The following is a 25993-nucleotide window of genomic DNA, read 5'->3' on the forward strand; positions in this document are numbered from 1 at the left end:
TTTTAAAAAAATGTTTCTCCAGTTACATTTCCAAACATTTGGTTGTCTGACAGTTAATTTTAATACATTTAGTCTAGTCTGTGTCTGTAATGCTGATCTTTAGTGATATCAGTTACATTTCTCTGTAATGGTTGACACTTTTATCTTATGCTGTAACAGGAAAATTATTAATTGTTTGTGAATACTAAGTAGAGTCTCTGCTAATAGTATCCTGTTGTGTAAATCTTGATTCATTTCAAAGCAACAGAATAAAACAGTTATCTAGTGCTCCTGACCTTGGAAGAAGTAAAAACTAATTCCACCTGTATGAGCTTCTTTGGTGCACTAAAGGCTAGATGTCAAAATAAGGCTAGAGAGGGAATTATGTGTAAACCATTGGTATGAGTTAAGGACAGAGAGCTGCCGAGTGACTGAAAAATGAAACTAAATGGAGTTGATATATTAATGCTACAAAAAGTAATCAGATATAATAATAAAAAAGAGAATAATTATATAACTGAAAAGTGGCTAAAGCTGTCAATAGGTAAAAGGAAACACCCCCCCCCCATACATATACATATATAACACACACAAATATATATATCAAAATACATTTTCTATGGCAACTGAACTATAGGTTAATTATAGAATCTTTACACAGGTTTCCCAGTATAAGGAAGTATGACTATAAAAGACAAACCTACAAAACTCCTCAAATATAACAGAATTCTATTTCAATATCAGATATATAGCACAAATTACTGTTATAAGCAAATTAATATGGGTGTTCAACATAAAAGCGATGGAGGTTTTCCAAACCACACCAAGATGTGCCAGTTAACTGTACTTGGATAGGGTGAATTAATTTGAATATATACCAGTTCTTCCCAATGTATGTGACTTACACGATTGTCTAGTCTTTAATCTCTATGGAGACTTTCCTTAAAGTCTGCGGAAAAAGCCTTTACTGATTTATCTGCTTTTCATTGAGACTTATTGGTGTTCCCTTGGTAGTCTCAACTGCAGATGTCAAATGGAATCCTACATTTCCTGGCATGACATCCAGATGATTAGGGAGGAAAAGGCAGAATAAATGATTCTCTCTGCAAACAAGGACAAGGTAAGGAAGGGCAAGAAAGAGTTCTTCTTCTTAAAGTTCTCATGTGCCATTTTCCTCCCACAGATGAACATGAAGAAAATAGCTGTTCCATTCTGTGATCTCAAAAACCCAGAACACGTGGATCTAGACTGAGATGCAAGCCATCCTCTGTTCTTCCTTTGTTTTAATTCTACAAAGGCAGTGTTGAACAGAAACATGATGATCTGTTGTCTCTCCTGTAACTCTATTCCTGCAGGCTCAGACTCAGAGAGGAAGAAGGGGATGGGATCTGCTGTATTTCATGTTTGAGAAAAGGAAATATTTATTGAATGTATGAAAAGACAGTAAGAATATATTTGGAGGCCGAAGATGAGGCAGTTATTAACACTGGAAGCTCAGCATGAGGAAGTGATGTTAAACTGCACAGAAAAAAAAGCTTACATGCATATTTCCCTACAAATGGGCATAATTCCATCTAAAATGTGAGATTTAGGACTTTTCCTGGAGCTGAAAGAGAACTGAACTCTCCTAATTAACACATTTCCTTCCTAACTGCTTTCTTCTAAAATCAGCAGAGCTTATTATGCTACATAAACTATCATTCTCCTCCTGGCTTCAAACCTCTCCCTCCCTTTGTTCTTCTCACTTTCTGCAGCTCATCTCCCTCTCTCTTGGCCTGAATCATCATGCATGCATGTAAAGATCTTTCAGGATCCGAAACGAGACAACAGGAGAGGGAAAACAGTTAAAACAGTATTTTTTTTATTGCTAGTTATATCATGTTATTTTACATTATATTGTTAATTAGAGAGTATATTATTTGCAATAATTTAAAAATTACTAGTGTGTACATCAGCTGTCTATTACAGAAACATGAAGGAAGCACCAAGCCATATAACTTTCTTTTCTCCATATTGATTTGTTTTGATTTTATTCAACTGAAATTCAAACATCTAGTATTATCATTTGTTTAAACAGATAACACAGATTTATTTATCCCTATGGATAAATATATATATATATCTAATAATTTAAACTCCTTTAATACTCTTCAGATTTATTATTTTATGTCTGAGATGTTGAATTTATATCATTTTGCCTAACCTACCTAAAAAGTAGATTTATTTTGCGCCTTATTCAATATTTTTGCTGAGTGGAAGGAAATTTAAATTTATTAAAAAATTAACAAGAAAAAAGGCCTCTGTTCCTGTGTGTTCTGGTTTCAGCCAGGACAGAGTTACATTTTGCAGTAGCTGGGAGGGGGCATGGCCAGGACAGGAGGTTTTTCTTTACCACCTCTTGTCATGGTCAGGGGATGGGGGAAGGAAGGCTCTTTGCCGAGAAGGGGTTCCTTCAGGCTCAGCAAGCCTGGCAGAGGGAGCCATCTGGTACTGTCTATTATCATCTGGCTTTTTTTCCATGTGAATTGTTTCCTTTCTTATGCCCTCTATCATTAGTACTGTTTCTGTTACTGATCTTATTCTTATCCCATCGCTGTTTACAGTAAATTGTTCTTATCTCAAATCATGATCTTTTGAGCCTCCAGTTCTTATCTCCAGTCACCCACAAGAGGGAAGGGGGATGGGGTAGCAAGTGGCAGTATGATTTTAGTGGGAGCACTAAATTGGACTAAATCTCCCAAATCACAACACTGTGACATTTGCTTGACTTACCCTTTTTTTTTTTTTTTTTTTTTTTTTTTTAAAGGATGTCATTCTTAATGTCTTGTATGAAAAATATACCTCTCATATGTTGCCAGTGTCATTTCTAAACTAGAGAAAGGGGGTTGAAGTGATAATACAGCTGAAGTAGAACAGTCTGACAAAAAATATGGATGGCTCTAGGCAGTAATTATATTTTATTTAATAGACTAAGAGTGAGTTCACAGACCTGGATCACTGACTAGAGTGAGAATTAGAAATTCAATTTGAATAAAAGCTGCATGGAGAAAGCCTATGGATAAATTAGGCAATATATTGTTTGATATACAAGTACACATGTTCCAAAACATCCTACTGAAATGCTTTAATGAAGGTGTGCAGACATTTTCCTATACTATGTCAATCTTACATATAATCTTTCTTAAAAACTAAAGTAGATCTTTGGTCATTAGTAATGTTTTTTTTAATTCAGTATTTTTGTGATATATAACACAACACATTTTAAATCTATGATAGTGCCTAACAGATCCATCTGTGATTAATGTTATAAACCTAAACAAAAGCAGAAGAATGAGAGAATTATGTTTCACCTCTACTTTGCACAGGATGTTTTTTCTGAGGTTATTTTACCAAGGCAGTAGTCAAAGCTGCAGACTTAGCTGCTAAATTGAAATTAACTGTTTTGTACAGTTTGAACTTCTGGCTTCAAATCTACTCTGAGGGTAATAGCAAGGGAGACAAAATCATGTGTTCACTTCTCTGAAAGTCCACCAGTTAGCATTACTGTAGTGAGAAAAAAAAAATGAAAATATAATTAATGATATTATTTTTTTTTAAATAAAAGACAGTTTTTTCCTGTTATGATGAGCAAGTACTCAGGATTCTCTGAAAGGGACAAGACAATTAGGTGGAGTGCTTTTCGCTTGGGCCCGGTAATTGTGACCTAAAGAGTTTTTTTCTTTAGTCTCTTACAAAATAGTGTGTGAATAGAAAAAGAATCCAAAACTGTTCAGCTAACAACTACTGACATTTAGTTTAAGCTGAAAAAGCTCAGATAATAACATTCTGTGACCAGTTGTGCACATTGCATGATCCATCACTTCACTGGTCCATTTTATTGAGAAACGTGAATGGAAGAGGTTAGACAAGGCAGAGAGTAAGTAGAAGGTCATCGCCCTGCTACTACAAAAGTGTTCTGAAATGTGAAGACCTTGGTAATCTTGAACATGGGCAGCCTTTTCCAATCCTGCTTCATTGTGTTCTTACACAATTGCTTATATGGTTTGAGAAAACAAATCTGAAACACGCTTTCATAGCATCTGACTGTCTAAGCAAGATTTTCTGAAAAGAAAGAAACTGATAAAAATAAAACATCCAAATTTTATTGCTAATTTTTTTCTTAGAGTCTCTGTACTGAAGAAGAAAGGAAATGCCTGCAACTTTTTGGTGTTTTCCTATAGATTTTCACAGCAGCCTGTCTATAAAAAACGGGATATCCAAAGAGAAAACAGATCTAGAAAAAATGTTTTTGTTGATGACTCTTGTGATGGTAATAACAAAATCATTCATAAAACTATTATCTATAAAGACACAAATTACATGAAGTTCAAATTAATTGTATTTTTCAAACCCTTTCATTATGGTTCTGGGAAGAACTGACTTTTTAATGTAAGAAAACTATTGAAAAAACATAGCAAGTGAACATGAAATTGGCTAATGGGGTATTTAAATAGTGTGCCCAAATTTGAAGTCTGGTCTTCCCTTGCTAAATCTGTTTTTAAGTCACTCTCTAAAGCTCATGGAGAGACCACAGAGAGACTAACCTCTTAAGTAATACACATAGTAGAAGGAATAAACAATTGAAACTCTGGAACAATAGTAATAATAATAAGAATACAATAATAGAACAGTATTAAGCCCAAATAAAAAAAGGACTTCATTAAGATAGGAGGTTTAATTCAAAACATACTATTAATTATGTAATAAGGGTTCTAGATTTAATGGCAAAGTCACTTTAAAAAAACTCTGTTTCTTCCATCACCTCTCAGCTAATTTAGAGCTACTAATTAAAAGTACAACAGCTTTCTGCATATAATAATTATCTTTTATCATCTTACTAGTAAATGTTAATTTTTAGATCAGATGATTAATCACTTCATTCATCTGAAACAAATTATCACTTCAGTTTATTGAATCATATGGATGAAATTAATATTTGAGTAATTATTTTTCTTTTCATTAGTAAGCAAACCCTAAAGAACTCCCAGTGGAACACAAAAAAAAAAAAAAAACCAAACAAACAAACAAACAAACAAACAAAAAAAAAAAAAAAAAGAAAAAAAAAAAGAAAAAAAAAAAACCCCACCACTGAAATAATCCTTTAATCCTTCTTGTCAAAATCAGCAAAAATTATATAAAGGAAACCTGTGAAAGGAAAAAGTGAAAATATCCCAGCCATTTGATAGCAGTAAATATGAGAAACAGGACTTCATCAATATGATCCATATAGTAAATAGAATCACTTATCAGTTGCCCATCTGGCAACAGATGTGTTGCCAGTCTGCCTGAGTCTGTAGCTGAAATGTGAAATCAAAACCTAAGGAGGTTTTTAGGACCTAATTGAGAAATTTTTTTTTATTTTTGGAGAAAGCAGATCTTGCATAACAATCAACTGGTCATTTCAGAATCCACAGTCCTTTATAGAAAATGGGAATGGGAGAAAAAAGGATGAGAACAGGAGGAACAGATAGCTTGGAGAAATAAGTTTGACTTGGCAATTCAATAACGAGAAACCTTACAAAACACAGGCTTTTTAGAAGCCTATTTATGATTGTCTATTATAACTTCTAAACAGTCCAAGTGGGTGTTTACCATTACATGTATTTTAAAATGACAGGTCTCTCCAGGCCTCAAATATTAAAGCACAAAGAGAGTATTCCATCCAATGCTACATTTAATACGTACACTGTTAGAGTGGAATTTGAGGTGTCATAGTCACAACAAGAGAACCACATGGCTCTGACATCATCCCAAACCTTTACAAAACCTGGACAGATGTGGTACAGGTGCTTTATCAGAGAAGTGTTCTTGCACAGGTCTCACCCCATGTCAATAACAAAGTTTGTGTTTGTCTTTTTCTTCTCATGCAACTCTCATATAAACAGTTAGAGCTGAGCAAGTGTGATTAGCTGAGGTTGGTTTCAGGGAGGTTTTACCCTTTCACAAAATACAGGCATACGTATATGAATAGTTATATATATCCATCCATATATATATTCACACTACTTTTCCTACTCTTCCCACTCCTTCTTTTGCTACACATCCCTTATAACCATCAAATTATATGGTGCTCCTCCAGTTTCCTGCCTTACTTCCACACCTTAGGTGCCACCTCTCAGAAACAATAAGACTGTCATCCTTCAATTGTTTCCATCATGGCCTCCAAAATTCAGAAATTCACCACCTTCACTAAGTAACAACTCAAAGCAATTTCCTCTCACCAAATAGCCATATTTTGACAGTCTTTTAATGACTTCCCAAAATACAATTCAAGTTCTAAACTCTTATAAAGAGATAGGATTATTTTTGCCCCAAAATATGTGCAACTATCAACTTCCAAGGTTTTTTTTTCCCCTTAAGAGAATTTATTCACATTTTCCTGAAATTTACTCATGATATCAGAGCAGATGCAATTTATCTCTATCTAAAATTCAAAAATTTCTTGTAAATCACTATAAATAAACAAGTGGATACAAACAGCAAATGGCTAACATTCCCCTCCCTTCTTTTCAGTAAAAGAGATTGTTCAGGGGTTCTGTTTTTAAGCCTGTGGAATAATCAACCAGTTCTGCAGTCAGGAAAAACACAAAGTAAAATATAGTGGGGATTGCAAAGACCTTTTTATTTGTTTTCTAAACAAAGGAAATTAAATAGAAATAACTGAGAGAAATCCAAAATCTTTGAAGTTTGTGTATACAGTGGTGAATACAAAGATTTGAGTCAATACAGGTAATCTTACTTGAGAGAGAGTTGGCTTACACACAAAGGAATACAACGACGAGGAAAAGTAAGAAATGTGGAATACAAGTATGTAAACAGGGCCTAACAGTGAACAATTTTATAAGCAGAAGATGTTTTGTAAAAGAAACTTTTGCAGTTCCTTGATCCTATTCTGATCCTAATGAGCTCCTTCCCTGAAATATATCAGAATATTTCAGGATATATTGGTCATGGTCACCCTAACTTTTCATGGTACTGCTATCCAGGTCTCTCTGTCTCTTATTGCCAACAAGTGAAACATGTATCAGGGAGTAGGCATTTCTGCAGTTGTTCTGTTAGGATCATTTTCCTATTGATTTTTGGAGCTACAAAATAGAAAAATGTGGTGGAGGTGAAAAACATAGCAAAAACCCCCAAACTATTAAAACCAACAAAACACAAACCCCAAGAGAGAGAAAAGCTTGGTCCACACAACTAGCCAGGCTTGAAGACTGAGAAAGCAGCTTTTTTACTCATGCAGAGGCTAGCAGTGAAAATGACAACTTCATTATTAATACAACTTTATGATAAGATGACCTAACAAATGGAGATGCAACATTTTGCTATCATCCTTCCAAAGTACTGCAATCTTGTCCTAAGAAGTAAAACCTAACAGAAAAGATAATTGCTCAGAAAATATGCCACCATTCAGTCTCTTCCCTGGGACAGTAGCACATGTTGAAAAGCTTGTAAGTGATGATTGTAATGTAGTCTTTCTTCCAATATTTGGACTAACCAGAAACCCAGACTAATTTCAGCTATTTTAATAACACCCTTTTCTGTGAATAAGATTTGATGATTAAATATTTGGAGCAGCTGGAGTCACACTGCTTAGAAAATAAAAAAAAATAAAAAAAAAAAAAGAAGAAGAAAATGTCTTTAGAAATCTTTCATCAATTCAATCATATTACAGTCAAATTAATTTACTTATTGGGGAACTGTGAATTTCTTTGAAGACCACAGATGTGGTCTTATAATTCAGCTTTGGGTTTAGGGCATTAAAAAGACAGCTCTAGTACCATATGTTTATAGTCAAACTCAATAGCTTAAGCTATTTTGTATTCTATATTTAATTGGTCATTATTATATTCAAACACATCATTAATATTTGAGCCAAAACTAATCACTTCTATTGAAAAAAAATCTAAAAACAGCACTGAAAAATTGACTTCAAATCATATGAAGCAACTAAAATCTTTAAATTTCATTTCAAAAATACACTGAATAGTTTGAGGTCCTTTAAATGTCACCCTACAGTGACTTTTTTATTGGCATCTGCTCACTTGGCAAGCATGTTAAGTAAGCACTGAACCAATGAATGAAATACTCCCCAGCTGTGAATTTGAGTACATAAAACCGTCTAGTTCTTCCTCTCAGAACCTTGGAGATTCATAGCTAAGTGGAGAGTGATGTGAAATGACCTTCTGGTACTTCTGTGATTTACATCGCTAGCATCTCAATAACACAAACTTCTCCTTGAATTAGAAAAGCAAACCAGAAGTTTATAGTTATACAACTAATGCTCACCTCTATTCTTAAAAAAAATCTTAGCCTGCAAGCTCCACATATTCTATAGAAAGCCTGTGGCATAGTAATCCATGTATACTTGAAATTATGATTAAAAAAAAAATCACTATCTATCAAGTAAGTTTGAAATACAGTATTTTGATACTAGGCTTTTCCTATTTAAATAAAAGTAGTTAGCATTATTGCTCTATGTTTGAAATACAATGAAAAATAAAAATATTTGGCACAACCTTGTAAAAAGTAGCAAAATATTCTTAACAGGAATAAATTCTTATATTAAAGAATAAATAATTTCATAGTATGTATATATAGCTTATATTTTTGCACTATAACTATTTTTATACTAAATTCTAAAAATATTTATATTTCAAATAGCACTTTTAGGTACATATATTATGTCTTCTGGTGAAGAGAATACTTAGTGCTCACTAAAATCCCTCCCAAAACCACGACAAAAATTATTTCCAGTATATAAACAATCCTGACTTTCCGTTTCATTTTTCAAGTGGAAACATAAATCCATTATGTATTCACTCTGAAGACAGGCTATAGGTCATGGTTTCCTGTACCTGTAAAAAAACTAACATAATGCAGTATATCACCTGAAATTCTTCTTGTGTCCAACACCACTCTAAGAAGGAGAGATATTATTGTCAAATATGCACTTAATAATAAGACACACATTTTGTTCACCTCCCCCGAATCACAAAAAATATCCTGAATTTGAATCATCCAATCTCAAGCCACTAAATGGTTGCTCACTGAAACAAATCTGAAATTGCCAGCTTTACCACATATGCATAAGATAAAATCATGAAGTTACATGTGTACAATGTGATTGCAGGATGGATGGAGATCAGATCACATATGCAGCAATGTTGTCTAATTCATTTAATCCATGGTAGCTGCCAGAAGTAATATGATAAAATAAGGCTGTATTGTTTATTTTGCATTAGAAATAAATTATGTTCTTTCAAAAGTTGCAGATAGATGTTTTAAATGAGATGAATCACACCACGGGAATATGTATTTTTGTTGATTAGAGCAAGGATCTGAATGTCTTAGATTAGATATCTATTTAATTAGGTGTATAACCAAAACAAGAAGAAATGTATTCCAGCATAGAATTAAATGTATACATACCCCTTTCCTTTGCATGCCAGCCTAAAATTTATGTGCACATAAACCTGCAGTGTTTAAGGGTAACACTTCAAGACTAGGTATATTCACAGATTTAGATCATCCCTGCTTGGATTATACAGATTAAAACACAAATCCTGTCAACTGAATCTTTACAGTCCAGAATTTACATTTAGGGATGAAAATTATTTTTTTTAAATTAAGATTTCATGTTCATTTAATATGTAGAAGATAGACTTCTAAGCTTTTTATTTCTGGCTCAATACTAGTACATTCTTTTCTTGCTAAATTGAACAAAATACAATGAGTCAGATTCCACCCATTTTCATTGTATTCATTATATAGCTATAAAATCTCCTTACTTTAAGGAAGAAATGAACCATGCCTTTGCATGGTTCATTTTATCCATTGTAAATTTCAGAAAAATTGTTCATTTATCAGATTTAATCAAAATAATAATGGGAAATAAATTCATACTCAGTCATTCAATGCAGATTGAATGAACATTGAGAATATTCAATTTCTATTGTGGTAGGAGGTGCATTAATTTGTTTCAAGCACAATGCACAAAACCTACATATTTTTCTGGCTCTAAGCAACCTGACTCCATCCTTAACCATCTTCAGTGCTCTTCATTAACTCTCAAAATTAAATTTAAAAAATAGTGAAATGAAAAGACATACACCTATCATCTTAAGTCCACTCAGAGAATTCTCAAATTAAAACAATACTCTGGCAACGAGGTAAATTAACAGAAAGCAGCATTTACACCAATGTTGTGAATGATTCCATATTGAAACAACCATTTTCATTCATTCAATAAAAGAATTACTTCAGCAATTGTAATTAAATATTACATATAAATATTGTCTTTATTAAGCTTTTATCTCTGGGATTAAAACTACTTCTGTGTCTGCCCGATATCCTTTGCACAATGATCTCTCATTTCTGGCCAGAATTTTAAAATATTTCATTGATGAAACTCCTGCTTATATAATTTTGAATGAAGCTTAATTAGCTGACTGGAGAAAATTGAAGAAAAGGATTGCCATAAACTTTTTAATGCTGAGCTCTTGAAGTTCAGTTTCAAGAATTCACTAAGGATCATTCTAATGTTTTCAGATAGTAGTACAAGATCCTTTGAAAATATTGCAGTAACAGAATGATGTTAGGAGAAATGACGACATGGCCACAGAATTAAAAGAATGCCAAGAAAAAAAAAGATGAGGTGTGAATTCTCTATCAACTATTGGTATTACTTATACAGCAGGTACTTCTTCCTATTCTTAACCATAAATATTGTATGTACATCCTCAGTATTCCATGATGTTCACTCTATCCTTTAGAAATCTGAGGAAACAAACCAGAAAACTGAATTACTCAACTAAACTGAATATCATTAAATTTCTGGATTAAGTGATACATGGTTTTAAAGTATTTTTATATAAAGTGCCCTGTGATAGTTTTTTACATTTTTATGCAAAAAAAAAATTATGAAAAAATACAAAAAAACCCCCAGAAGTTGTTTTTTTTAAATAGTTTTATGGTTACATTTTAAAAAAGCACACAAAAATAAATAAATATGTTCCCTTTTCTTGGAATTCATTTTGATTTGAAGTCATTCTCTTTTTGGGAAGGAAAGGTGAGTTGACTTATTGTTTTTAGAAAACACAGGGTACAAGCTGGATCACTGTCTCTCTCTTCTGAAATTAGTATCTTGGACCTTTACACAGTTGGACACTCAAATATTTGGAGCAGTCTTTGTGGTTTTGCTCCACCTTGTTGACAAGTAAACATTGTTTGAACAGTGCAGTCTCACAGACTTTGAAGTGGTTGCTTGTATAAAACGAGGGTAAGGAGTAGAATCAGATTCCTACCTATGCCAGCGTTTTGATATTTTAGATCATATTCTTCCACTTCTATCTCTCTTTCAAGGAAGTATTGCTTAATTCAGTGATTTTTTGTTTATGTTTAAAAGTATTGACGCTAACTATTCAGACAGACGTTTCCATTCATTTTAACATAAGATGGAGGGGTATATCCTCCACATTTTAAAAATTTCAGTCCATATACATCTGCCACATTTCTTAAATTATATTAAGATGTACAAAGGAATGATGATGGGTTCAAGTTATTAAGCAAATGTTTTACTCTAATTCAGTTAAGTATTATCAAAAATACAATTTGGTTCTCATTCCCTCTTAATGTGAGGTTGTCATTTGGCACATTCTTCTCCTTATGATCTGTCCTTGCCTTTTCCTTTCCAAATGTCAACTGAGTTTGTAATCAAATCAAACAGTACTGAAATAACTTTACTATGACATGACTGTTAGGGTGTATACCAATTGCAGATGCAGTGATCTGTCTAACAAAACACATATTGACACCATTGTTTTCTCAGTATGTATTTGCACTGGTGGAATAAAAATCTGTAGGTTTACATTCCAGTACTTGGTAAAAAATTATTTTTTCAAGGATAATAATAACAATAATCCCAAAGTTCAGCTGTTTGGTTCTACTTCTTTCTTTTCTACGTTGCTGCTTGGGTCTAGCTCCTAGAAATTCAAGACAAGACTTAATCAAAAGCTGAAAATGGCATCAATTTGCCTGTGAATATAATCCAGCTATTCTGGAATTGAAGAGATAGTGGAATTAAATTTCCCTGTTTAAAGTGAGCAAACTGAATCTACCTTCATTGCCATAATTCTAAGAAATCTTGTCCCAAAATATCATTCTTATCAATAAAATTCTTTCAATTTTTAAAATATTGTATTTTCCCATAGATGTAAAGCAAATGTTTCCATGGAAACTAGACATTTTCCCAACTAATGTTTTAGCTTCTAGTTAGGAGAAGATAGTTCTGATTTAAGTTTCATAATTTTTGATGGCAACTGAGAAAATATATTTATTTTCTGATAGCATAGCTCAAAGTCACATTTATATGCCTTACCATATATGTTCAATCTATCTTTTTCATCTAACAAAAAGGAAAGCCATTCGCTGAGGCCAGCTGATTTATTTTACTGTTAGAAATATTAATTTAAAAAGAAGTATAGATGACACCATTATAAAGAGTAGAGCATACAAATTAGGTCATGTCCATCAGGGGAAAAAAAATCTCCAAACATCTGCATTTTAATTGTAACCAAAGCTGTATTCAGGATTGAACAATTAACCATCATTACAGCACTTTAAAATATCAGTGGGAGAGTGTCAAAGAAGCTGAGTCTTCCATGTTTACAAAAGATTTTGCCTGTGGCACACTGTGGGCTTTTGTGAATCATTTATCTTGTAGCTTAAACCTGTCATGGTATGAAATATTGCAACTGTGATTCTGCATGACAGAATAATGAAACACTGGGAAAAAGTCCACATTGAAATGACTTTTCCACAGAATTTTGGACTTGAGAACCTGAGAAGCTGCAGATGAAATAGGTTTTCTTTTCAGTCCATCAAAAACTAATCCAGGACAATGAGTTGGCCTTCTACACACTGAATATGTTATTACGTTGTTTTGGGTTTTGTCTATATTGACCAGGTTTTCACTTTTTTTTCCTCTAACTGTTCTTTGTTATAAGTTCTCATATACTGTATTGGACGCCAAAAACAGTTCTTGGAGTTTCCATCAGAAAATATTTGATTGCTGTATTTCCATTGAAAGTTTGAGCCATAGAGAAGATAACAGATTTGTTGCTGTTTTCTTTAGGAAGATGAAGTTAAAATTAAGTATCTTACATCAGCAGCTTTGCTAGAGTGTACCTTCATTCTCAAAAAGGCTATTTTGACTCTTTTTTGTTGTGAATAATCTCTGTTAAACCTACATGATGTGATCATACTACCAAGTGAATTGAATATGAAATCTGGTGTCTTTTTCCACAAAGGTCAGATTTTTTTGTGACGATCTTGTCAGTGAGCGGTCCCGACATACCAAGAATTGAACGTGAAGACTCTTAATGCAATACCTTCTATCATGACCCAAAGCAACAGTGCTACAGGAACAAAGTTCCTACTTACTAAAATTGATCTGAAAGATGTCAGGATTGCAATTTTATGGCTATTCTTCTCTGAAACTGTACTTAAATATATTTTGATGAGTGAGAGGTAGAAACTATTAGATAAAACACATTCATTACTCATACTGTAAAATTTCAGACGGAGTAATTATATTGAATGTAAAAAAACTTCAGTTAAATCAATTGCCAAAATTACTTTGCCTTTCTTAATGGTTTTTACTGGAATAATTTTAGTAATGGTAGATAATACAAAGACCCCAGGTCAGGAAAAAAAATCTATATTAATAACTTACAAAAAAATTGTACACAAGTGTAAAATTCGAAGATGCAGATTTTAAAATGTGAGCTTCTGGCTGTGAGAAATTCTGCTTCCTATTACTGTATGAGTATCATTGGAAAAAAAGCAGTTAAAATGAAAATATCTGCTTTGGCACTTGTTTCAATGTGCCATGTCATCCTCATTTTGAGTGGTTATTACCAGACATATTTTTTGTCTTTCTCTTTCAACACACTTTTGTTTTCTGCATGCAAAAAAGTGGATCAAATATGATCCATTATGTATTCTACAGGTACCTGAACTAATTGTCAAAATACACTATTTAAATACAAGTAAAAAAAGTAAAGGCAGGACAAGGTAGGACAGACAAAAAGTTTAGATATTTTATCATATTTATATTCCACAATATGTCACTGAATTCTTGTATGCTAAGGTTAAGCATATCTAAACCAGTTTTTTTGCACCAGCATTTTTTGTCTAAACACTGTGAAACCATCAAACAGAATTTCTTAATACTGTTACTGTCATGCTTAGTGTGTAAGAAAACCAGTATTTCTCAAATTATTCCAAATAACTATGCAGAGTAGGCAGATTTTTCCCCATTTCTATGTGTTGTTTTGGAAAATCTGGCTTTAGTTCTGTAGAAAACTACATTTCAATCCAGAATGTCAAAAACATGAAGTACAAAGAATAAACATTTTGAATCTTTTATTGTAGTAATTTTGAGACTTTACATGTTGACATTTGTTTCATAAACTAAGAACTATCACTATACTGATATTAAATCAGTAACTTCAGATTTGATGAAAATGGGAGGATACAAACTGTACAGTTTGTCTAAAAACAATTAGCTGTGTTAAAAGCACATGCTTATAATAGCTAGAAATAAATCAAGAATTGTGCAAATGTGTTCAATTTTTTCTCAATATTTTTGTAATAAGGAGAGATCAGCATGACTTAGGAGACAATACTTTTAAAAACCCATTTATTTTGTAGTAGTCTTTGCATCTCTACACTATACACAAGAACAAGCTAATTGGATATTAAGGGAGTTTAGATATCATGAGTATGACAGATGGACACACAACAGCTGAAGCACTGTCTTTAATTTGGCTAAGATGTTTGCAGAATGAAGGTTAATAAATACTCATCCCCTCCTCAGGCACCTGTTATTTGACAAAATGAAACCTGAGCTGTGTGTCAGAATGAAGTCCTTCTTATCTAAGTATAAATCTAAAGCATGGATATTTAAAGCTTAAATGATACTCAATATGTGGCATACTGCTAACCAAGAAGTTAAAGTGAACAAAAATCCAACACGTCTTATCATAGATATTTAATAATAAAGTGAGATAAAATAATAAATAAATCCAGGGAGATAAACCTTTCTTTGTATAGGACAGAAGACACCATTAAAATATTTGTCCAATCAACAGAAAAAAATGTTAGTATGGAAATAAAGTTTTGATGGAGGTTCAGAGAATCTACAAAACCCAAGCAGACACACGCCACTGTAATTTTATTTGTCAATAAAGACTATGCCATTGCCTCATGATGCACAGAAGCCAAAGGTTAAAAGAGCAGTACCAAAAATTTAAGATAAACATTGCTTCCCCTGCTTACACGAACTATGTTTTACTTTCTAGAGCATAGGCACATGACCTTGAGTGAAAAGAAACCTGAAGTGGTACCACGAGTATATTTGGTTAGCATCACAGTAGTATTCTAAGTTACATGCTAGTTATCACAATGGGACAAAAATACTGAGCACTAATTTCAAAAGATAAAGGCAAATATAAGTGTGATGAGAAAATAATGAACTATAAAATTATAAAAGTGTTAATAGAAGTGTCAGCTTAAAACAGGTTATTAACATTAATAATTTTATGTAAAAGCAATCATACAAATCATCCAGAATTATTGAAAGTAACCAAGCAACAAAAATATATGAATGAGACCAGACCTACTTACCAAATTCCTTAGGAACAGTGATAGAGTAAATACAGTTGTGACCAACACTATAATTCTTGGGGTAGTTTGGTGATAATACAGTCCCTTCAGAACCTGTTGATCGGCTTCCACAGGGTGCTAGAAAGTGAAGATAATCAGTTTTAAAAAATGTAATATCGTTTAAAAAATCAGTTTAAATTGTGTTATGAGGCAGAGCGACACAGAGTCCCCAAGCAGGTGCATTTGTTGTATGTTGGTATATGATATTAGAGGAAATTTTATTACACTTCTACACTGGATTAAATTTTAACATCCTGTGACATACTGAGTATACGCATTTTTCTCATATATCAAATGAGAATTGATGGCGCTTTGCAGTTTTCTGGATTTTTTTTTTCTTTACAATTTATAAAGCATCTTAATAAAAATAATGTTGTGTTTATATGCAGTATACTATTATTTATAGCATACAAAACTATTATTCATTCATATGATGCTTTATACTATGATAAGAGCATAGATTATACAGCCCTTCTGCACTCTTGTAAATTCTTACTCATGTCAATACACTCATCATGCAAAATAATGTCTACAACTACTGAAATAAGAAAGTCAGGATTTCTTGACTGAACATGATGCGCCACTTACTTATATCTAAATTATTTATAACTTCATATATATAAAGTTATGAGCACATAATTCTTTATCACAGAAACATCATGTTTACGCTAGCTCAGCCACATTACTTGGTACAATGGAAGATAGATACATATGCTTTTTACCACAATAATGCATTTTTCTAAGGTTTATAACAAAACTCAGTATCTGGCATTTTTCAAAAATGTCAAGCAAGAAACAGTGTTCTTTCTTCTTTTTTATTTTTTTTATCAGGTGTACAGGTGCATATATATGAAACATAATTCAGTGTTAGTGGTTTCCTATGTCAATTACCTGCTTGTCACACAGACTTAGTAATTTAGGGCATTAATTTAGATTTAACCCTAACCTGTTTTAAAGATTATGGCATCTCTCTGGAATATTTTTTTCTCTTCTGGATTATAAAACATTTAAAATTAGTTAAGTGTTAATAACAAATTTATTTCCTGTTAAGACATGAATTTATAAATAAAATAGTACTCAATGTTTCATTTGCTAAACACATCTGGGGTTTTGTTGTGGTATTCTCTCAAAACATTAATACCTCATGAATTTTATTAAATAGGAAAAAAATGGTTTTCTTACTATTATTCCAGAAAACTTTATCTCAGTACTTGTCATACTAAATACAAAATATTTATTAAGTGTAGCTACGAATCATATATTTTAACACTACTTTTAGTTAATTCACACAAAATGTTTGTTGGAGTACACCATGAAAAGAACACATCTTTAAAACATAGCAAGTTAAGGCCCCAGAACTTTGAGAACAGATTTATGCAATTTGCATTAGCATGGATTCCTTTCAGTGTCGTGTAACTTCAGGGTTTGACAGACCGTATACCTGGAACAGGAGCAGATGGCAGCTATTGCTCCGGTTTGCACACACGATTTGGAAATGATGATTTCATGCATTGGTGTGAAAGTCACGGTATTTGAAATATGCCAAAGAAGGGTCTTGACTTTTGCTTGTGCACATGTGTATGCAGGTGGCAGCTGTGGCACATATATTGGAGCTAAGTAAATCTGTCAGGACCCAACTCAGGATGAGGTCTCGTTGATGCTCAGTACAGTGGATGGGCACACGCCCTGACACGGAGCCTTGACTGCCACATGGATGTGGAATATTTTCCTCTGTGGCTGAAAGAGTGATCTCAGTGCTTTCCCTCAATCCACCACCATGTGAAATTTTAGAAATTAATGATTTCTTGTGAAAACATATTTAGATAATAGAACTACTGGGATTTTTTCCAAGAAGCAGTAAGTATCTTGGCTGAGCCTCATTGGCAGAGACTTATTTGCTATGAGTTACTGGAAAAACACAAAGTAAAAAACCTTCACTATTTAAACGTGGCAAATATTTGTGATAAAAATAGATCTGCTTACCAGTACCAGTAAGTACTCAAGATTGTCTATTCTAGATTTTTGGTGAAACAGAAGTGACTATGGAAGAATATAAGCAACAAAAGCATTAAAATAAGAGAAATAAGATTGTAAAAAAATTATCTCTAACTCCATTTCCCTAGTTACTGTTTGTGCATTGAATAATTAAGCTACAATCACCAATATCACTGTCTCACTTTAGCACTCATACCATTATTACCTCTTCCTAATCAGAAGATATAAATAATGTGCAAATTTAGGGTAAAACTACAATTCCATTTAAGTCAATGGCATTGACACAAAAAGGAACACAATTTCACCCTCAATGAAACTTGAAGTATTAGTACACAAAAGCAATACTTAAAATTAAGAGCTAAATACAGTCCTCAGCATATAGCAGATCTTTACTTATAAAGAAAAATAAAGATTTTTTTTATACCCTGATTCTTTTTTATTCTAACAAGTTATGAAATGTTATTTGTAAAAAAGGGTTCTTACACTAGTATGCTTAAACCAGAGCAAAATATATTTACCTATGTATGGTCATGATACTTGCAAGGTAGTATTATGACAGCTGGTACAAAAACAAGTCACAAAAAAAAATTAATTGAAAAATGCTTATAGAGCTCTAAAAGTCATTAAACCCAACAATTTTTGCAAATTACAAAAGAAATGTCTATCACTTTCAAAAATCTGAGAGCTCTCATTAATGCTGAAGTATGGTTAAAATAACTTCCGAGTCTCTCAAAGCTGAAGATAATGCCATTTCTTTTTACAGGTGATAATAAAAATGTTTATATGATACTTTTTCTGAAACATCTGAACATTTTTCCCACACGCTGAATTCCATGGAAGTAACACACATCTCCAATGGATTTATAACAGGGATCTATATGTTCACACAAGAGAAGCTGGCACATATGTGTTCACACAAGGGGAGAAGAGACACAGCATGAGTCTGAAGCAGGATTTCCAGTGAGGATCTTTTAGATACAAGGTCTTTCAACAGAGTTGTCTGCAGCCTTTGCTACAATGTGCTCAATACAGACTGGAGTTAGACATAAACTATTTGTCACTCTGGCATGTGCAACATATAATCAGCAGCAAGAACTTAATACCCGTGTTAAACATTTCTTTCCTTAGTCTTCTCAATCTGATTTTTTTTACTCGACCCTTTCTGAGTCTACTTTTCCCCTTATTCTGTCCCTTATTTTCCAAATGCTCTGTAATGACTCTTATCTTCACAAGAATTCATATTCCTGGGTCTCAAAACAAAGTTTGTATAAGGGGAAGCTGGTTCAAGATGTAAGCATCCAGTTGACCTTTAGGAGCTGAGAAAATGTAAAATTTTGTAAATCATTAGATAGTGAATCATTTATCTCCTATAGCAGCTGGGTGGTCCTCCAAGACATTTCTGAATGTGTCACGGAGGAGGAAGAGGTTTGCATGATACTTTAGTAAACTTAGAGAGTTTGCTGACTGTATTTCCTTTCTTGCATTTTGGGATATGTTTAATTTAAAATGCCAAAACGTTTCAAGAAGAAGAGATTTTACCTTGACCATCACTAAATATTAATGCTCAGACATCAAAGATGGACATGAAACAATAGCTACATTAATTGAAAACATTAGCTTGATGTAAAACATATGTTTTTGCCTCCAGAAAACAGCTAGCATCAAGTTGTTTGGATAGATGTAAAAGTTCCACTACTACCATGCCAGCCACTGACTTTCACATTTGGTTAATTCAGCTAACTAGGTCTCATTGCCTTTGTGCCAGTTTTATAGTGCAATGATTTATTTAGTTTCCTTCTGAATAGCAACTCAAAGACTTAGAAGTTGTGAAAATCAACTCATGTAACTATTAGGCTCTGCATTGAAAAGTGTATCTATAGAAAAAATCTAGCAAACCCATTATACCCACAAATACAAATTGTAAAACAAAAAAAAACAACAAATGCTGAGGACTATTCTCCTGGGAATGTAAAACATCCTGGAGAATAAAATAACCCAACCAAACAAACAACCAGCAAAAAAACCCCTTCACGAAACAACTGATATTTTCTAATGCAATTCTCCAATAGTATTTAATTATTTTTAAATAATGTTTGCTTAGACTCTGAAATACTGTATTCCCTTATGTATTTATTTACGCTCTAGCTTATTCTAGTTTATTCACCAAGATGTTATGCAGTATGCTGTCCTTGTCCTGCTTTCCAGGGTCAGCAATGTAACACTAGAGAGAGACCAAGAGACTTGACTTTGGTAAGAATGTAATAAAGATCAGTGTTGATGCACTGCTCACTATTTCCTTGAAACACTTTTAGCACTCATGGCAAAAAGTTCCTGTGTGTGCTGAACCTAATGGTATCTTTTCTTGTAAAATAGCCTCACCTGTAGCCCTTGACAAACCCTATTACAAAAACATCAGGGTATCACCGATTTTGTATGTGAATTGGCAAGAATTTTACCCACTTTGATCATTACTATTCATACTCGTTTGTCAAAGAACCACATTCTACCTCATTATGGCAGTGTATTAGTAAATAGAGAATGCAATATAAAATGCATTACCATCAGACTGACATTTTTTCTCAAATTTCAGTAGCTGTAAAAGAAACGTAGTTGAAAACCACAGAGGGAAAATCACCCAGCAGAACGATAGGTTCTCATAATCTAGGCCTACTGCTATAAAGTCAAATTTTCTGTGCCTCCAGCTAAACAATACAACGTTAAAAGCCCCAGTCATGTGCTTATTACTCAAATGTTTTCCATCGGGCCTTTGTAGTTTAATCAAAAGAAGGAAAGCACAAGGTGAAAGTTTAGTAAGAAAAAGGAGAAGAATTGACTACGTAAGTATGAGAAGCAATTTCAATTCTCTTAATAGTTTTTTAAAAAAATTCATATTTTTGCTATTAAATTTTCTTTTAATGCAGCTTGAAGTTTTTAATTCCTACTCTTGCTTTCAGATCACCTACTTTCAAGCTTCTACAGCTAAGATCTAATAAAATTTAATTGTATTTGGAGATTTAAGCGCCATATTGCACCATCCATTTTTAAGCAGCAGTTCTCAATGGAATCAATGGGGAACACTGCTTAAAAATGAATGGCACAATATGGCTTTATGTCATGCAGATAAATTTGATTACACAGCTACAAATACAATCAAAAAATAAGAACAACAACTGTGCATACAGTCTGGAAAAGGAGGGAAAAAATGCCTCAAAGAACTCGTAATGGGATGCTGGCTTTTTATCTCATGGGTCATTGTTTCAAAATCCCATCTAAGATACCTGGTATTCAATTCAGCTAAATTAGTAGTTTCAAAAAAAATTACTTAGTGACATGATTTATGTCTATAAAATTTAATATTTTATTGTGGTTTAACCTAAACTGGAAACTAAATACCACACAGTCCGGGCCAATCTTCCCCCTTTATTATTGCTTATTATGGCTTATGATGCCATAAGTTACAGAATGTCCTTTTGGTCACTGGGGATCAGCTGCCCCAGCTGTGTTGCCTCGCAGCCTCTTGTCCCCCTCCAAGCTGTTCACTGGTGGGATAGTGTGTGGTACAAGACCTTGACTCTGGATAAACCCTGCTCAGCAGCAATGAAACCCCACTGGTATTATCAAAACCAGCAAAAAATCCAAAACAGATCCTACTAGCTACTGTGAAGAAAATGAACTGTATACCAGACCAAATTTCCACATATGTTAAATCACTGGATGCTCTTTTTCCTAGCCTCATGTAATAAAATATCATTCTATTTATCCTTTGTAGTCCAATTATGAGATTTTCAGTTGCAATGATTTTGTGTAGTGGTTGTAAGTAAAAAGAAAACCAATACAGTTACTCATATATCACCTTTGAGATATTAAATAATTTTAATGCAAAGGACACTGTAACATAAAAATGCTAGATATTATTCTAAAGTTCTAAATTACAGATATATTTATTGTGTTTATCCATCTGTAAATGTGAAGCTGATGAAGAACCTGAAACTGCTTTGACATGACAATTAATATGTAAAAGACAATCTGATATAGAAATGTATGTTTTAGTTGCTACTTGGAAAAGCAGAAATACATTAAAAATAAAAAGACACCAAAAAATATAGAGAGAGTGCAATACCATAATTCTGAAAAGTAGTACGAAAGAAAAAAAATGAATATAGAAGTTTCCATACTGTAGTTTCTTCAGTCTTCACAACAGAGTTTAACTGTGCAATCAAAACTGATGTAAAAAAATGAAAGAAATTCAGGTCAATATATGTAAAAGTATTTGAATGTGGTCAGTTAACACAGAGGCCAGCAGAAGCTGGCAATTTAGAAATTTACTAAAGCAGGACCTGAATCATTAAGAGCAAATGGGGAAATGATGGCATTATCTAAAAAACAAACAAAACCCTCAAAAGAAAACAAAACAAAACCCAAAAAAACACAAAACAAACTCCCCCCACCCCCCCCCCCCCAACAAACAGAGAAATTCTAAGTAGCAACTTAAGAAAAAGTATTAGCAAATGTAGAAATGCAAGATCAAAAGCAGCTAGCAACTGTTGCAAAAAAACTTAAAAGATCAAAGATTTTGAGTTTCAACGAAACATTGCTATGGAGAAAGATATATCTAAGGTAGGCTTTCATGTAGACATAGAAGGTAATATTTTTGTTCCATTTAAGTAAAGTCTCAGTAAGAACATCACATCAAGGTTTTGCCATTTAAAGCAAAAAAAAAGTTATATTTTTATAATAGCATAAAAGTTTTGAGGGGGAGGTTTAGTCTCCAATAGAGAAGAATAAGAACATGGGCAGTCTGGTCACTTTTTGAAGATGTGCTAGATTGAGATAAAATTAGAGAAATAATTGCCAGCAATTCTAAAATAAAAAATGAATTTTAGATATTCTCATAAATATTTTGGGAAGTTTCTGGATGTTTTGTGTAATTCCTGGAAGAAAGAGAGATATAAATATTTTTCACAATGGGTTAAGGATATCAAAGTAAACAAGAGACAGTATTTATTATAATTGGTTATGAATCTATTCATATTAATTGATTCTAAGATGACAAGGAAGTTTGTTCAATATTTTTGGTGCTGGCAGTGCTAAACCCACAAACGAATTGCTGTAGCATGATGAGTTATTCAGTATTTTCTAGAAGAGGAACTCATAAAGAAAAAGATTGTGAATAAAAAAAAAAGAGAGAATACCTAAAGACAATTCTTAAAAATAAAAACCAAACCAAACCAAAATAAAAAAACCCAAACAGAAATCCCTGAAAACGTAAACCAATTTTTGAAGTGTTCTAGAAGATGTACAATCAATAAAATATGTCTTGTAGGGAGAAAATAAAAAATATTAGAATCTGTACAGCAGATAATTAGCAGAGAAACATAATCAGATGCATTTTAAGAAGTACATTTCAAGAGGAAAGTACCTCTTTCTTATAAATAAAGAGAAGCAGCAGAAAATTTAGCAGGGTTTTTGATGTTAACGCATAAAGTTTATATAAATACATAAAATGCAATTGAAAACACTATCGAATTATTTCTATATTAATTTATTTAACAGTTCATCAACTTTTACCACAAAGCTAAACAAGCCAAATAACTTTGCATATTCAGTTTCTGGTTTTTGAAATCTTTTAAACAAAGCTAGATGTTTTTCTGAAGATACAAAAAGCAGATGTTATACAGCTGATTATGAGATACACTGCTATATTCAGGGGAAATCAAACCTTTGAAAAAATATTTGCTGTCAATTTAATGATTAATTATAAATATCAGTTCTCTTTCATTTTTCCTTAAGGGACCGTGGTGCACAGAGTTGTCAAAAATTCCATATAGTTTTCTCAAGTGCTGAAATCATTGCTTAAAATTAGTTTACTAAATTTACTCATTTTAGTCAAGTGTAAGAAAAGTGTGAAATGACTTTTTTTTACAGAAACTGAGATGAGGCAGTAGGTCAAAATCCTACTTTTTTCTGGTGTTGTAGAATGGGTTCACATCTGATAGCTCTTTCATAATATTGGCTGTTCTTCAAATATCCAAAATATTATTAGTCTGCAAAATTATTTCTTCCTTATTTATTTTTCCTGTATTTTTCTGAACAAATGCAATGAGCTGGAAATTAGACATATTTGTGTTTCTGCCTCGAGTAAATTCAAGTCCATTTTAGATGAGCAATAAAGTGAACAAGCATAAATGCAAAATCCTGGGCTCCTATTTGAATTGTCAAAGCCCTAGAGAAAATATTAAAGAAAATTTGAAGGGTCAGATTTCCAATTTTATAACCCAAAATCTAATTCTATATAATGATTCCATTTTTAAATGTCAGGGTAGAGCTACACATCATGAATTATTTATTATCAAGGCCTGTGGCATGCAAATGTCAAAATATTCCACAGCATAATCAGATACCAAATAAATAACCAAATAAGTATGGTTAATATACTTATAATAATCATTAGTAAATAAACTAGAAATAACCAGATTAAATTTATTCTTACATTACAGGAAATTTTAAATCCTTGTTTAACAGATGCATTAGTAAATTTTGAATTTAAAATAGCTAAATTGCAGACAATTATAATTCTTAATTCTTCATTTTCCTGTTAATACTACAAGAAATAGCTTCCTGAAAGAAAGCTTTCTTCAATAGAGAGCAGTGGTTTAAATTAATTTCCAGTATGGTATAGTCTTCTAGACTCTTAAGTGATGTAAAATGGATTAATATTTTTCTTAACTTTGGAAGGAATTTTGTGCAGCTGATGAAAAGTTCTTATATTGCTTGTGTCTAGGACGAGGGGTGGGATCTGAGTTCTCCCTGTCTTGGTGTTCCCACGTGAGCTGAAGGATGGTGAGGCTTCTCTTCCTGTTCATGTTTCCCACTGCTCCAGTTGATAAAACCATTAAAATGCCACAGGATCTCTTTCCAGGAGTCTTTCACTGCAGAAACACCCACTTAATAGTGTTGTGGTCTCTCATTTAAGTAATGTTTTGTTTTCTTTTGCCAATAAAATGGAATTAAAGTAGCAGGCTCTGAGAATGAAGCCATTAAATAGGAGAAAACATTTTCTAACATTTTTTGTTCTAGAAAAAAGATCTTTGCAGTGAAACAGTCTCTGCTTATAATAAATGGAAGTGGAATAGGTCTCTGCAGTCAGCATGTGCCTTAGCACAGCTTCATTCCTTTGAAAGAGCCACACCAGTGTTAGAGTTTCCACAGCTGAAAAAAGTAACTAAATAAAAGTTTGAATATGTTTTTCAAGTCAAGTGTCTGCAGCAGACTTAACATGATATTTAAGGAACGTCTGAGGGAAAACGAACAATCATTTTAAAACAATTTAACTGTCAACATACTAAATGAATAAAAACGAAGAGAAAAGAAAATTGGCAGTCTTCTGGGGAAGACCATTTCAGAGTCTTTTAAGTATATTAAGATAGCAAGAGGAAAGAAGCATTATATGACAGATGTGTAGAAGTAAAAATAAATCAGAGATTAAAAAAGCTTAACACATTTTAGCTACAATAGCAGAATTGAGAGATTGATGCATCAGAGAATATGAATCAAAAAGTGTGTAAGAACTTACAGATCTCTTCACAATAAATAATCATCTCTTTCAATGAGAAACTTTCTTTTTATCTTTTTTTTCTTTTTGAAGGTCATATAGCCTATTTATTATTTATTCATCTGCACACTCTTCAGATCTAAATGATATTTCATTACTTATTTGGTTTAACAATATTTTTTATTATGTGATGAAGAGCATGATGACGGCTTCTAAGGAGAAGAAACAAAAAATGTGAGGACAAAAGTTAAATCAGGAGCTTTCTTAGAACACAGTAACTTATGAGGTAATTTCAAACTTCATAGAACAAGGAATATACTTACTTCTATAGAGCTCATAAGTTATATCAGCTCCTGAACCCTGTTTTGGTAACAGGACTTTCACCATTTTAGGGATGAGGAGGCTGTAAATTATATCGCCCATTCAAATATTGCCCATTCAAAACCCTTTTATGCAGTTGTGTACTATTTGCATGTCTCTAAAATGTTCTTTTTTACCCAAACGAGTTTTAAACCACTAGCATTGAATCACAGCTGGAACAAAGAATAACCTTTTTCTTGAATCATCTGCAAACATTATTACAAAACTAGAATGAAGCTTTAGGTTTCCAAATGATGACTACTTTTTTTCCCAAGTGATTTAAAATATTTTGAGTGTGTGTGTATCAACAGTTTAAAAGGAAACTGCAGGACAGTTAACGAC

The 25993-nt window shown here is 32.8% G+C and overlaps 1 protein-coding gene across 3 annotated transcripts in view; it reads right to left on the reverse strand.

The window, feature by feature from the left end:
- The window catches only part of CSMD3 (CUB and Sushi multiple domains 3), a gene marked incomplete at its 5' end in the record, with an annotated part of 578503 nt that overhangs the window by 121761 nt on the left and 430749 nt on the right, over positions 1 to 25993 (reverse strand). For all 3 annotated transcript variants that reach the window (XM_083859670.1, XM_083859669.1, XM_083859668.1), the window contains one exon: positions 15706 to 15822. In XM_083859670.1, coding sequence (XP_083715796.1) covers positions 15706 to 15822 — 117 coding nt within the window. The remainder of the gene's footprint in view (positions 1 to 15705; positions 15823 to 25993) is intronic.

This window comes from Zosterops lateralis, assembly GCF_965231275.1.
Source record: "Zosterops lateralis genome assembly, chromosome: 1".
Classification (NCBI taxonomy): Eukaryota; Metazoa; Chordata; class Aves; order Passeriformes; family Zosteropidae; genus Zosterops; species Zosterops lateralis.